This window comes from Carassius gibelio, chromosome B6 (genome assembly GCF_023724105.1).
Source record: "Carassius gibelio isolate Cgi1373 ecotype wild population from Czech Republic chromosome B6, carGib1.2-hapl.c, whole genome shotgun sequence".
Lineage (NCBI taxonomy): Eukaryota > Metazoa > Chordata > Actinopteri > Cypriniformes > Cyprinidae > Carassius > Carassius gibelio.
The window spans coordinates 29,476,062-29,491,369 of NC_068401.1; the positions used below are offsets into that span (position 1 = coordinate 29,476,062).

Genomic DNA, 15,308 nt, shown 5'->3' on the forward strand with positions numbered 1-15,308 from the left:
CACAGCTGTTCACACTGCAGCCGCTCGATCCACTTTGAGCGATCAAGCTTTAACCTCTCGCTCCTGTTGATCCTCCTTTCAGCTCAACAGCAGACAGTGTGCTGATGCTTTCACACTTAATATTTCTGCCACTCTTCTTTATTACAAACATATACACATTCATTCTTCATTTTAAAGTTAAAGGGATAGTTCATTGCCAAATGAAAGCTCTGGCATCATCTGCTCACCCTAACATTTCTCTCAGCTGTTAAACACAAAAGAGGATATTTTGAAGAATGTTGGTAATCAAACAGATGCTGGAAGCCACTGAATTAACTGAATTACATAGTATTGGAACAAATGCAATGAAAACAATGGGGACCCTTACATAACATAAGATATAATGTGATATATTTCCATAAATAGGAGAGCAGTGCTTACATTTTTTTATTTTTATTTTTTAACAAACACACTCTTAAAAATGCTGGGTTGTTTCAACCTACTTTTGGTTAAATTGGTTTTGGTTACATTTTTAAATTAACATTTGGGATAACCCATATTTGAGCCAAAAGTGGGTTGAAACAACACAGCATTTTTTTGACGGAAGCAATATATTCATCTTATCACATACACATCTATATATTATAAAGTGTACTACTGAATATAAACTAACCAACATTCTTCAAAATATTTTGTGTGTTCAACACCGAACTCAAACAGGTTTGAAACAACATGAAGATGAGCAAATGCTGATAAAATGTTCATTTTGTGCGTCTTTAACACGACAGGTACATTACTGTTCTGTGACCTATGACGTATATTTGAGTCGATCAGGATGTTAAATGAGAATAAGTGATTTGAGGAGTTGATTTTCTGCTTCAAGAGCTGATAGTAAAAATCTCTTTAAATGAAGCCGGTTGATCAATAAGAGCGATTGATGGCGTCAGCGGAAGGAAAGCCCGAGGGAATGATTCTAACGGCATTTCATTTCTTCAGAATGACGTCATGACTGATGAATGATCATCGAAGATTACAACAGTGAACATAACACTCACTGAAATAACGTCAGCTGTTGTTTAACGCTTTAAAACAATGTTGAAACAACCTTTAATGCTAAATCTTGTAAGAAATATTTATGAAATAATGAAAGACTGAAATAATCAAGTCTGAAACTGAATTCACACATATACTGTAGTGAATCATGTGATGAGTGTCTGTGCTTCAGATGTTTGTGTAGCTGAAGTGTCACATGATCTTCAGAAATCATTCTAATATGTTAAGTTCCTGCTCAAGAAACATTTATTATTATTAATAATGTTGAACACAGTTATTTTTGTGTAAACCGCGATACATTAAATTTTTCAGGATTTACAGATGAATAGAAATTCAAAAGAACAGCTTTTATTTGAAATATCAATATTTAATAACATTATAAATGTCTTTATTGTCACTTTTTATAAATCTAATGCATCCTTGATGAAAAAAACTCTTCAATAGTATAAGAAGAGACCATCTTATAGAAAGACTGGTGCAAACTAAATAATGGTTGTTTTTGGTGAACGTTTCCTAACATTATAATGACCCTTGACTGCTGTGAACCTGCACAGAATCAGAAAGTGTGCTTGTGCATACAACAAATTAGTTTTAGTGACATAAGCTTCCAGTGCACAGAGACAACAACACACAGACAAAAAAAATAAAAAATGTGCTAGTAAATAAGTGTATAAACAATTGTGCTATAAATGATAATGGAATCACTACACAGAATGCAGTGTTGATGTGTCTAGCTGCATTGAGTTAATATTACAAAGGGCTCTTGGTTCAATATCACTTTTGTGCACACAATTAATGTTGAACAATAATAATAATAATAATAATAACAAATGAAAATGTCATTGAATCGATGTTATGAAGAGATGTTGGTTAATAACACTTTTGCACATGCAATTAATGTTGAAACGATGATGAGCATTCAAGCAAATAATAATAATAAATCCACTGAATCAATGTTACACTGTGACTGATTCTGCATCACTGCTGTAGAGTTAGCATTGAAATGAACAAACAGAAATCAATGTTAGTAAATCAATATTACTCTCTGATGTTGATCCTATATCAGTGCTGTTCTGTTGAATCAATATTGAGATTAACAAAAAATATAATTGGTAATATCGCTCAACCAATGCTAATGTGATGTTGGTTTTAAATCACTTTTGTTAAAACATTTAAAATACAATTGAAATGTCAGCATAAAATCCTGCTGTCAGCAGATGTGTGAAGCATGAAGTTAATGCTGAAACAACGGTTGGGGAAAACCTCTTCAGACACAAAAGGACAACTTTTTCAGCAGTTGAATCTGTTTATTTCATTAAACACAATCAATATATATATAATTAACTAAAGGAAAGAAGGTGAAGTGCTCTGCAAGCATCGAGTAATAGATGCAATACATGTGCTGTGTAAAGTTTGATATTCTCACTCACATTCATGTCACTTGCACTACAAGAAATCTGTTTAATAATTTTTTAATTTTAATCAGAATATTCCTAATAAATATTACAAAAGCAAAATGCATGCACTTTTAAAGAATTTAGAAAACTGAATGCTTTATTCAGACACTAACTGTTTAAATGAATGTGTCCTGTTAGGTTGAGTAACAATAAATCATGATGGTGTGGATCCAAACTCAACCCGTGCTATCTGGGAAACACCTGCTGTCAGGATATTCACACTAATGTCCTGCTGTAAAACATCTGGTCTCTTTAGTCTTGAGCTGTTCCACTGACAATCATTGTGCTCAGATAATGAAGAGGTCTAATCGCACTCTCAACATGTGTGTGTGTGTGTGTGTGTGTGTGTGAGAGAGAGAGAGAGAGAGAGAGTGCTCATCTGCTTTTGTCTTTTATGGTCTTTCAGACTCTGACCAGGTCATTTCCATGGTGACAAGATGCCCTTCCCTTCACTTGTACTGAACTGTGTGTGTGTGTTTGTGTGTGTGCAGTAATCACCTTTAATGCACGTCATCAAACGAGCTCTTTAGCGTCTCTGCGTCTCTTTTAGTTGTAAATGTCAGTAGAGAAAATAATGCACAGAACTCTGGAGTAAATTACTGGAAGAGCGTTTAGATCATAATGGATGGAAGAGGTGAAGCTTTAGCTGCAGAAAGAGAAAAACTGACGCAGTCTGACGCATAAAAGATCCACAGAAACACACAGGAGTGATGAATAACACCACCGGTCCTCACGCAATCCCTGATTTACCTTCCCGAGATGTTTCTAAACATCCATCTGTTTGTTGAACACTAAAATCAGCAAGAAATCAAAGTGGACTCAGTTTATTCTCTTAATGCATGTTCCTGATCTTGATCGTGGTTTACTCATCCACTCTTAATGACTGCAGATCCTCATTAGTAATCTTGTCCAGACACCATACAGTTCACACAGTAACTATGTGTTAAGTATCCGATGTGTTAATTGTGCTGAATTTTGCTAATGTTCATTTAGAAACTGAAGTGGATAATTTCAGATCAGTGAGGTCTATGATCAACATCTTCCAGAAACATCTGTAATAATGCAATAAAAAGTCAAAATGATGACTTTAAAAGTTAAAATCGACATACTAAGTTGAAAACATTACAGTCACAATTACTGAGATAAAAAGTCGAATTTGAAATATAAAAAAAATCATGATTATGAGATTTAAAAGTTTAATAATGACATACTAATTTCAAAATCAAAAAGTCAAAATTGTGATTTTTTTTCCCTCATAATTTCTACTCTAATTTCATAATTTTGAGGTCATCATTTTGTATGTTTATCTCGTAATTTTGACTAAGTATGTAATAATTATGACAAAGTATATTTAAGACATTTAAATCATTTTTACTTTTCATCTCATAATTATGGCTTATCAAAGCATTTTTAAATTTTTTATTTTTATATGGTGGAAATGGGTTTCCATATGGTTCTGAGTTTTTATTGGGGCAAAACAATTTTTCAGTGCAGATATTTCTCATATTCAGGTTGGTCAAGTCAATTGACTGTGGTAGAAATGTCTCTAATGTGACACAGTCCACAGATATATTCATTCTAGCCAGTGACCAATAAAACATCCACTGTCTGAGCCTTTCACTGGTCTGGTCAATGAGCTCATGGTTTCTATTATTAACGATCATTCAGACTTTTCTGGCAGAGCTGTTTATTGAGATGTATGAGTGTGTATCCCGAAGCTGCACAGCATCACAATAGAGCAGAATAAGGGGCAGAATAATGATCCAGTGCTTTGATTTCTGCATCATAATTGGTGTCGCTCAGTCAGAGGATGAACTAGAAGCAGTCAATGGCATCTAGACTTCATCTATATATTAAATCACACACTCTGTGTTTTCTTCCTGTGCTCCTAATAAAGTGTTTTTTAGCTGAAGTCATGCACTTGTCGGGTCGGTCTGCGCCGCTGCCGCTGCTGTAGTGCACTAATTATCCCACATTAGTGTTCAAGCAGAAACAACATCAGCCAACGCTACCTGACAGAACAAACGTAATCACGCACCCTTCTCTGTCGCTGCCGCTCATTTCCCACCCGGTCGGGGTCCAGGATCGCATTCTGCGTGCTTCTGCGCCGCTGTGCTGCATCTATAACACATGTTTGAGTCAGTCGTTATATAGAAACAGCAATAGTTAAGATGAACCTTCAGAAAACATTTAAATCCACTTCAGTTCTAGTGTCTTCATTCAGAAATGAGCATTCTGTCATCATTTTCTCACATGCACATCATTCCAAACCAGAATGACCAAATATCCACACATATTTACACACATTTACATCACATGTTGGGCATCACTTTAGATTCTGTGCATCTTATGATTTCAGGAGTGAAGTGACTGCTAAAATGCTGGAGTAAAGCATGTTAATTTGGAAGGCTGTTCTATACGTTACCTTTCTATGTAAAGCGGAATACATTGCATTATATGCAATTTTTATGTCAAATGTATGTTTTTTTGGAAAATATGCGTGGCACATCACATATGATTATTATTTATATAAATAATTTTGTTTATATTTTCATGAATGTACATCAGTTGTGTTAGTTTTTGATACTGTATGACACTGCACTATGTGAGTACTGGCCATATTTTATTAACAGGACACTTCCAATTAATTTAACTCCTGTATTGTTCTGGTGGTTATAAGGGCATTTTAGGGTAAAAAGCATATTTGTGTAGTTGAAGGAGATGGTATAGAAGCTATGAAATAAATTAAGGTAATTGTGACTTTTTGTCCTTTTCACAGTTTACATCAAACAATTTAGACTTTTTCCTGAGAATTGCTAAATATAAAGTCAAAACTGTGATATAAAACCTTGTACCTATACCTTATTATATAATGTAAACCAAACCAAAAATGGAAACCAAAACATTTTGAAATGTAAACTCAGAATTTCAAGAAAATTGTCAGACATAAACTCACTTCTGAGGGTAAAAAGTCAAAATTGTGAAACTTGCATTTAAGAGTTTATAACATGTTATTGCAAATATGAGGTAAAAAGTCTCAATATTACTTTTTCAAATATTTCATATCTATTAGACTGGTATATATCACTTACTGAAGCATGCTATCAAAAAATATACAAAACCCAGTATGCCATCATAAAAACCTTGGTGAATTTTTGGGAATGGTACAAATGCTGTCACTGGGTCAGCATCTTTTCCAACAGTATTAATATGTACCTTTAAACAACTAATATGCAAGATTGATGAATTAGGTACAATACCATACCTTTTGAAAATGAAATTACCTTTTTTTATGTGTATGCACTACTGTGATGATGTTTTGGGTCTGGTTTAACAGACATGCTCACTGTATGCTGTAGTTTTATGGAAAAGTCACACATTTTGCCGGGATCATTTATGGGTGTAATTATTTCTTTAGATATGTCTGTTTGTAGACCCATTGAGTAACCAGTATTCTGTCTCACTTGTAGATCAGATGGGCAGCAGTTGATCGGTGTAAGGCTCAATCTCTCTTAAACCGATGGAGGTACATCGACATCTTTCACCTCCCTCCACAGAAGAAGCTCCAGCCTGGACTAATGCCTCCTCCTCCGTGATTCCCAACCAAACCTTCCCTCCTCCGTTTCTCCTTCTGACAGAGAACTGGACCAACAGCCGAACTCCAGATTATGCACCAGGAGTCGCCGGGATCCTCATCCCTCTCATCTACATCACCGTCTGCATCGTGGGTCTGATCGGAAACACTCTGGTCATCCACATCGTGCTGCGATATTCCCAGGCGGAATCGGTGACCAATATCTACATCCTGAATCTGGCCATCGCAGACGAGCTCTTCATGCTGGGCCTGCCGTTCCTCGCTGTTCAGAACGGCCTGCTCTCATGGCCCTTCGGATCGCTGATGTGTCGCCTGGTCATGACCGTAGACGCCATTAACCAGTTCACCAGCATCTTCTGTCTGACGGTGATGAGCATCGACCGCTATCTGGCTGTGGTGCATCCGCTCCAGTCCTCTAGGTGGCGCCAGCCGCGTGTGGCCAAAACGGTGAATGCTACTGTATGGGGGGTCTCTTTTGTAGTGGTTTTACCTGTGGTTGTGTTTGCTGGAGTTCTGAAGGACGATGGGAACTGCAGCATTGTGTGGCCCGAGCCGGCAGAGGTTTGGAAAGCGGCGTTCATCGTATATACCGCAACTGTTGGGTTCTTCGGTCCTCTAACGGTCATCTGTCTCTGCTACCTGCTGATCGTGGTGAAGGTGCGCAGCTCTGGACGAAGAGTCCGTGCCACGTCGATCCGCCGCCGGAAGTCTGAGCGCAAGATCACACGAATGGTGGTGATCGTCGTGGCCGTGTTCGTCTTCTGCTGGCTGCCGTTCTACGTCTTAAACATTGTGAATCTGCTGGTTCTCCTGCCGGGAGAGTTCAGAGGGCTCTATTACTTCGTCGTGGTTCTTTCATACGCAAATAGTTGCGCCAATCCCATTCTGTATGGGTTTCTCTCTGATAACTTTAAAAGAGGTTTCCGGAAAGCTTTGTGTAGATCCTCCAGGCGTGTGGAAAACCAGGATCACCTGCAGGGAACGGGAATGGTTGCGTTACCGCTAGAGGAGATACGAAGAGAGCATCTGAAGGTGAGCGAAGCAGAGGAACACGAAGCAGATCGAGAGATGACGAAACTCCAGAACGGGTGTCATGAGGACGACGCTGCGGGAGAAATGGATGGCTCCATCAGCCCGACCTCTGACCCCACAGCTGTCCGTAATGGAGCGCGCCGGACACACAAACACCTGCCGGAGAACAGTGATGACAAACGCTCGGTCCTGGAGATCAGCTGTTTGTAATGTGAAATGTGAATGTTCATTTATGACTATTAAATGCACCATCCATTTAACCCTGCCAGCTGTGACCAATCAGAAAATATGAGCTTTGCTCCTGTTCTTTATTTGTATGTCCATCTGTGATTAAACTGATTGTGTTTGTATGTGCACCAATAATGTGATTACCAGTAATCAGAGTTAGGACTTTACACCACACAAGCAAACATTATTAAGAGTATTCACTAAGAAGTGTGCTTATTTTTACTGCCATTATTGTTCTCTCTTTTGCATAAGATTCTCCAGTCAAGTAGTTCCAGATGCCTCGAAAACGACTCAAAACGCCTGTAGATCCTCTATTACATTAAACAAAAAGTTGATTCATTTCACTAATTCCATTCAAAAAGTGAAACTTGTATATTATATTAATTCATTACACACAAACTGATATGTTTCAAATGTTTATTTCTTTGAATTTTGATGATTATAATTGACAACTGAAGGAAAATCCCAAATTCATTATCTCAGAAAATTAGAATAAATCTTAAGACCAATACAAAGAAAGAATTTTTAGAAATCTTGGCCAACTGAAAAGTATGCGCATGTACAGCACTCAATACTTAGTTGTGGCTCCTTTTGTCTGAATGACTGCATCAGTGCGGCGTGGCATGGAGTCGATCAGTCTGTGGCACTGCTCAGGTGTTATGAGAGACCAGGTTACTCTGATAGTGGCCTTCAGCTCTTCTGCATTCTTGGGTCTGGCATATCACATCCTCCTCTTCACAATACTCCATAGATTTTCTATAAGGTTAATGTCAGGCGAGTTTACTGGCCAATTAAGAACAGGGATACCATGGCCTTAAACCAGGTACTGGTAGCTTTGGCACTGTGTGCAGGTGCAGAGTCCTGTTGGAAAATGAAATCTGCATCTCCATAAAGTTGGTCAGCAGCAGGAAGCATGAAGTGCGCTAAAACATCCTGGTATACGGCTGCGTTGACCTTTGACATCAGAAAACACAGTGAACCAACACCAGCAGATGACATGGCACCCCAAACCATCCCTGACTGTGGAAACTTTACACTGGAACTCAAGCAACGTGGATTGTGTGCCTCTCCTCTCTTCCTCCAGACTCTGTGACCCTGATATCCAAAGGAAATGCTAAATGTACTTTCATCAGAGAACATAACTGTGGACCACTCAGCAGCAGTCCAGTCCTTTCTGAAGCGAGACGCTTCTGACGCTGTCTGTTGTTCAAGAGTGTCTTGACACAAGGAAAGCGAAGCTGAAACCCATGTCTTGCATACGTCTGTGTGCAGTGGTTCTTGAAGCACTGGCTCCAGCTGCAGTCCACTCTTTGTGAATCTCCCCCACATTTTTGAATGGGTTTAGTCTCACAATCCTCTCCAGGGTACAGTTATCTCTATTGCTTGTACACTTTTTTTATACCAAATATTTTCACCTCTCTATTAATGTGCTTGGACACAGAGCTTGGTGAATAGCCAGCCTCTTTTGCAATGACCTTTTGTGTCTTGCCCTCCTTGTGCAAGGTGTCAATGGTCGTCTTTTGGACATCTGTCAAGTCAGCAGTCTTCCCCATGATTGTGTCACCTACAGAACTAGACTGAGAGAACATTTAAAGTCTTTGCAGGTGTTTTGAGTTAATTAGCTGATTAGAGTGTGGCACCAGGTGTCTTCAATATTGAACCTTTTCACAATATTCTAATTTTCTGAGATACTGAATTTGGGATTTTCCTTAGTTGTCAATTATAAACATCAACATTAAAGGAAATAAACATTTGAAATATATCAGTCTGTGTGTAATCAATGAATATGATATACAAGTTTCTCTTTTTGAATGGAATTAGTGAAATAAATCAACTTTTTGATGATATTCTAATTATATGACCAGCACCTGTAACCAGTGAATTACCAAATCATGTCATGTATGGAGAACATACAGCATGTAACCCAAAGAGAGCAGCTGAATATCGGAGCGTTTGGTGACTGGTGCAGTTTTGTGTTTATTGTTTTCTTCATATCTCTGACAAAGACCTGAAACCTAAATGAGGCCTACAGTCTCCAGATTACATTCATACATTCCAGGCTGTACAAATGTACTATATGTATTAAAATTTAATCGCAATATTGCCTCAATCTCATGACAGTTGCATTATGAGGATGCATGTCCTAAAATGTAGGTATTCGTGGAGCAAGAAACTGGGAAATATCACTATGTTTACATGCACTAATTTTCCTTCAATCCGAATGAATCCATTCTGATTTCAGATTCTTAAACCCTAAGAACTGCAATCTGATTCATAAATTCATTTACATGTGCATTACACGCATTCTGAGCAAAACTCTAGTGCATGCACATGCAACAGTCGATGCGATCAGAACTGGAGAAATCAGTCTCCTCCACTGTTCATAACACATAAAACATATGCAAGCATGCATCAGTGCACCGTGCAAGATATTTCTGAATCTGATTAAAAGTTTCAAGTTTCCATTCTTGATTTATAATTTTTTTTTCTATTTTGGGAATATTTCAGGTGTACAGCAGCCCTTTCAGTCAGATCAGATCAAGCTCAGTTGAATCATTTGAGGCGTTTAATGTGTTTCAGTCTGATAAATGGATTGAAAGCATGTAAATAATGTAGAAGTGAATCTGTTTGTCAAGAACAGTGTTGGACACTTTCCTGGTGATCAGGATTGAGATCCTGTGAACAGATCAACATATTTCTCTGTTCTTCAGCTGAAGGGCAAAACCTGCAGCCGGTGACCGAGAACAGTGTGTGTGTGTGTGTGTGTGTGTGTGTGTGTGTGTGTGTGTGTGTGTGTGTGTGTGTGTGTGTGTGTGTTCACTGACATTTGAGGGCTCAAAGGGAGCCCAGTGCTGCTCTTCTCCTCACACGGATGCGCTGGCATGAAAAGCTATTGTTGATAGTTGCTCTTCTGGAGGACTGGCCTGTGCTTGAACACTGTTATTTGTATATTAATGACTATAGACTGTATAACTGACCATTGACACGGTTGGATCGTTTCCTCCATCGCTGTGCTTGTGTCATGTTTCTCATATCTCCACACTCTTTCTGCTCACAGAATAAAATCACTTACACTCCTAATCAATATTTCATCTCCGTTTATTGATTTGGTAAGTACTCGTGTTTAAAGTGGGATCATATATCTTATCTCTCTGACTCAGTGTTATTTTAAGTGAGGTGAACAAAAGAGTGAATACTGAGGCAAATGAGACACTCACAAATGCATTTTGCTGACTGTAACCTTTTAATACAGATCATATCAAACTGTTAATCTGTAACAAAATCTTTTATATTCACTGCATTGCAAAGCAGATTTTATGGTGGAGAAAAACAGAACTCAAATGATGAAAACACAATCTGTGATGCAGTTCCTGTAAGATGACGCCGCTTCACTCGGGAACAGTGTCTCCGATCCACTTGAGATACGGAGGGTTTCCCTGATCGATGGGTAAACTGATGACCTCGGCCACTTCATACGGATGATTCGACCTGCGGAGCAAACCACACACTCACCTTTACTTCTTCAACACTGCTGTATTATTAGATGAAAGCTGGAGCGTGTCGTTCTGTCACGAGCAGAAACAAACACAGCACGGATACGTCTGCACAGATCATACACTGTGAGTGTTTTATAGCAGTTATTCTTCAAATAAAACCAGAGGAGCTGATACCGGACATATTCAGCAAGAGCAGCAATCTTTGAACTTCTCGTCTTAATCATCTGGAAAAGAAAAAACATGTAAAAAAAACTTTAGTTTTTCGATAATATGTATTTATAAGCTCTGAAAAGGCATATTAGTGTAGATGAATACATACATAAATCAATGCAATTTTCCACTATTGTTGTGTTACTATATATTTAACATCTCTAAATGAACAGGATTCATCTCAGCTGAAAATGAATGTTAACAACACTTCTGAAAATACAACTTCCAACTGATCTCCATTACTTTTTAATGCATTTACATTTATATCTGCTCCAAAGCACTAGAGTATGGAAACAACTCTTACTGCAGCTTCTGATCTTTCTCAGTATTTCCGTCGTGTTTTACAGTGCAGCAAATGTCTAAACATTCTTAAATTAACAGGAGTAGCAAAATGACAGAAGATTGTTTTGTTAAACTGATCGAGTTTATGATTAAAACACAAATAATCGGTCTCAGAAAAACCTACTTACTTCAAAGGAAAACACGTTTAGCATTTACAGTAAATGTATCTTGATTTTAAGGATGTTTAGAGATTTGGAAAGCAAGACAAAAAATATTGAGGAAGAGATTATTATTTTTTGCGATACATGCAACATATAAAAGGGCATGACTTTATGAATGCAAGACTTTCTGCTCTGATTTTGTGTTTTTGCTATTAAAAAAAAACAACATGAAGGACTCTAGTTACATAATCTTTCGAAAAAGGAAACTGCCTCTGTGAATATAGTCACGGTTATTGCACTAATGAAGTTTGATTGCACAATCGCAGACTGAAGCATGCTGTCTTTAGGAGGTTTGGGAATCTTTATCAGTTCTCCATGTGTTTGTGTGCAGCGTGATTTGATTTCTGAATAACAAAACATGACAGATCAATAACGGAGCAGAAACTGACCAGCAGAACTTCACTGTCCTCCTCGATCTTCCCCTGCCACTCGTACCTGCAGCACACACACACACACACAGATTTTTATGGTTTATGGGACTCTCCATAGGTGTAATGTAAACATCACACACACTAAAACACATTTTCACAGACACACACACACACACACACAGACTCTCACAGACACACTCTCACACAGATACACTCTCACGCTCAGACACACTCACACACACACACTCTCCCAGACACAATCTCACACAGACACACTCACTCTCACACAGACACACACACTCACACACTCGTAACACTCACACAGAAGTGATTTGTGGGATGATGTTCACACATGCCGCCAGCTTCTTCTCCACAATTCCTCTGAGGACAAAAACACAACACACACACACACACATTTCACTGGGGATATATTAATTTAAGATCAATTGTAAACATTTTTATAATTTTGTTATTCATTGTTTTGTTTTGTTTTTTTGTTTTTTAAATTCGCCTATATAGTTTTTCATTTTTATTTCAGTTTTAGTTATTTTGGTACATTAAAGAAAAATGTTGCATCAGCAACTACCTGAAATTAATTAATTAATAAATGTTTTGTTTAATTTGTGTTAGTGTTTAGTTTCATTGATACGTGTGTGTTCTTCAGGTGTGTGTACCTGGCCAGATCTTTGGCCACCATGTCGTTGGGGCAGGTGACGAAGGCAGCGGAGTGTGTGCCGGACGAATACGAGTCTGACGCCATCGAGAACGCTCTCAATCCCAGCCGCCGCAGCACCGGCAGCATCAAACCAGCCAGCAGAACACACTGACACACACACACACACACACACATACATTACCCAGCATTAACAGGGTTGTTCAGGAAACTCACACATGATCTGATCATAGCAGTCAGTGTTTGGGAAAGTTACTTTTAAAAGTAATGCATTTCAATATTGCACTTCTCCACAAAAAGGAACTAATTTTGTTACTTTCTTACTTTTTATGGAAATTAATGCAAATTCCGTAACTTTTGCGTTTCTTTTCCTAATGTTTGTTTTTAATATAATATATACATTTTTGGCCAAATGTATAAGCCCTTAAACACCTAAAGTGAAATGAATACGCCCCAGGCTGAAGGAAATGTAATTCGGTTCAATGGAACTTATGTCCATAGTTAGCATGAAGAATCAGATGATGAAGAAGAAGCTTCTACACTCTTCAAGTATTGCGTATTAGTATTGCAGGTTTGTATAGTATTCTGAGTTTGAGTTTATTTATTTTAAAGGAATACTCTATCTGTTTTTGTGCATGAAAGACTTTAATAGTAACTTTAAAAAATAAATAACTAAAAATAAATTAATTAATTAATCTGACTACGTAACGTGTAATGCCAACACTGAACACAGCCGAGCAAACATCCCACAGACTCACCAGACAGCACAGCTTCAGCAGAGCCGAGCTCATCACCTGCGCAGAGAAAACACAGCATTACTGCTTTACACAGGACTCTGGGTCAATAATGACACGTGTTCATGTCTGTGTGTGTCTGAACACTGAGCTCGAACACAACTGGTGTGCGTTTAACGCTATTTATTAGTGATTAGGTCCGCATCTCTGCTTCTTACTGAAGAAAATAAACACATTACACTCACCTAGCCACTGGCTCTGCCGTAAAGCGTCCGCGACTGTCGTGTGACATCAGCGCCAGAGCCGCTTTAAAGGAGAGATCGCAATGTCACATAAAAAAGCAAAAAAAGCGTGAAGCTGCAATAAATCAACTAATGAACTATTGAGACAAGAAAAGATAGCATATGGATTTAAAAAAAGATTGATAAATACATTAATAAAGATTTTTAATATACAACCTTTGCTTTAGTTCATTTATATTCCCTCAATATTTAGTTTTTCTTTTATTTTTATATTTCCTTTGATGCTACTATGATTATATTATGAGTTCATTTTATAAATACTCTTTATTTATATTTCTATGTGACTGTTCTTTTCATACATTTAAATTTAAAAAGGCACACGTGATCCAAACGGTCTACGCTTCCGCTAAAGGCAGAGCCGCGGATGTTGGTCTCTCCTCATAACAGAAACATCTCTCGCAGCGGAATTCTTGTCAGACGCAAATATTTCATATGCTGCTTTGTATTTCAATTTATCACGACAATATTTTAATATAAAAATAATAAATAAAAAAATGTGGGTGATATAAAAAAGTAACGTTTTAAATCATAAAGGAAGCACATGTCGTAAACGGTGCTTTTAGCGGAAGTTGCATACGTTCTGATTTCCGACAGTGAGGAGCAGCGTGTGAGAGAGCAGAGTTCCCGCCGAAAGGTAAACAAATAAAATAAAATAAATCTCTACAAATTACAATTTTAATTCTATCTGGTTTGCCAATCTCATAAAACTTACAAGAAGAATATTTGACTCCAACCAAATCAAATTTAGCGCGCACACACGGAGCAAACCAGTGCTAACAGTTGTTTGTATTACAGTTTTCTAGTTTCTGTTTTTTTTTTTATTGCAGAAATATAATATAATACAGAGCATAGAACATATGGGGGGGAAGCTCAACATATCTATTAAATAAACCTCCACTCTTCAGTAAAAGTCATTTAAAAGTGTCCGTGTGTGTAGGTCAGTGATAGTGTTGTGATCACGTGATCAGCGGTCAATGATGACCAGTCCACTGCGCAAACTGACGTGTGTTAGAGACGCGCGTGAGCGTGAAGAGAGCAGTGCTGACGTCAGTCTGAGTCCGTCTGATCCTCACGTGCACGCGCTCCTTGTTCACAGTGAGAGGGCAGTGAAGCTCAAAGGAAGTGGGTTACAGAAAGTTAGAAAATGTAGTAAGCTCTAACAACAACAAAAACCCATGTGCATTTGAATAGTTTCTAGAGGGCACAAAAAAGTTTCTTGTGTGCATGTTAAAAATCTGTATTTTTTTTTATTTAACGGTTTTGTATGTTGTCACTTTGAGAAAATCAATCAACAAATACTGTACTACATACCAAAAGTAAAGGTGAAAATAATGCTTTAAGAACCGTTTTAAATCTGGTCTGAGTGTTGAAATGGAAATGTGTGGTATATTGATGTGTTTGTGTGATTTCAGATGAACAGATGGTGATGGAGCGTCTCTGCGATCAGCAGCTGTAATCAATGCTCTTACTCTTCTACAGTGTTGGGAATTTACACAATAAATGTAACTGTAATCAGTCAAATAAAGCTTCTGACATGTTTCAAAGATTCTGGTGATTTTTGACTGTTCTTCTGCTTTAAAAGATCTTCAGCAGTTCAAGTCTCCTTTACTCTTTTCATGATTTTACCTTGTTTTTTGTGTTTTGTAAAACCCTATATATACTTGTGCTTTTAAA

General features: G+C 37.9%; 2 protein-coding genes and 1 long non-coding RNA gene across 3 annotated transcripts; 2 read left to right on the plus strand and 1 right to left on the minus strand.

Moving 5' to 3' along the window:
• Positions 1 to 5,964: 5,964 nt before the first annotated feature.
• Positions 5,965 to 7,484, plus strand: si:zfos-169g10.2 (somatostatin receptor type 5). The gene has a single exon (XM_052558593.1). It carries the CDS (start codon positions 6,010 to 6,012, stop codon positions 7,324 to 7,326), a length of 1,317 nt encoding a protein of 438 aa, XP_052414553.1. The 5' UTR covers positions 5,965 to 6,009; the 3' UTR covers positions 7,327 to 7,484.
• A 3,085-nt stretch (positions 7,485 to 10,569) lies between these two features.
• Positions 10,570 to 13,658, minus strand: LOC127959430 (protein CutA homolog). The gene is made up of 7 exons (XM_052558611.1): positions 13,578 to 13,658; positions 13,357 to 13,392; positions 12,600 to 12,748; positions 12,247 to 12,306; positions 11,944 to 11,989; positions 11,016 to 11,065; positions 10,570 to 10,833 (listed from the first exon to the last, which is right to left on the minus strand). Exons 2-7 carry the CDS (start codon positions 13,387 to 13,389, stop codon positions 10,734 to 10,736), a joined length of 438 nt encoding a protein of 145 aa, XP_052414571.1. The 5' UTR covers positions 13,390 to 13,392; positions 13,578 to 13,658; the 3' UTR covers positions 10,570 to 10,733.
• A 138-nt stretch (positions 13,659 to 13,796) lies between these two features.
• On the plus strand, positions 13,797 to 15,178 carry LOC127959432 (uncharacterized). The gene is made up of 2 exons (XR_008154261.1): positions 13,797 to 14,268; positions 15,047 to 15,178. It is a non-coding gene; the product is annotated as an uncharacterized LOC127959432 (long non-coding RNA).
• The last annotated feature ends 130 nt before the right edge of the window (positions 15,179 to 15,308 follow it).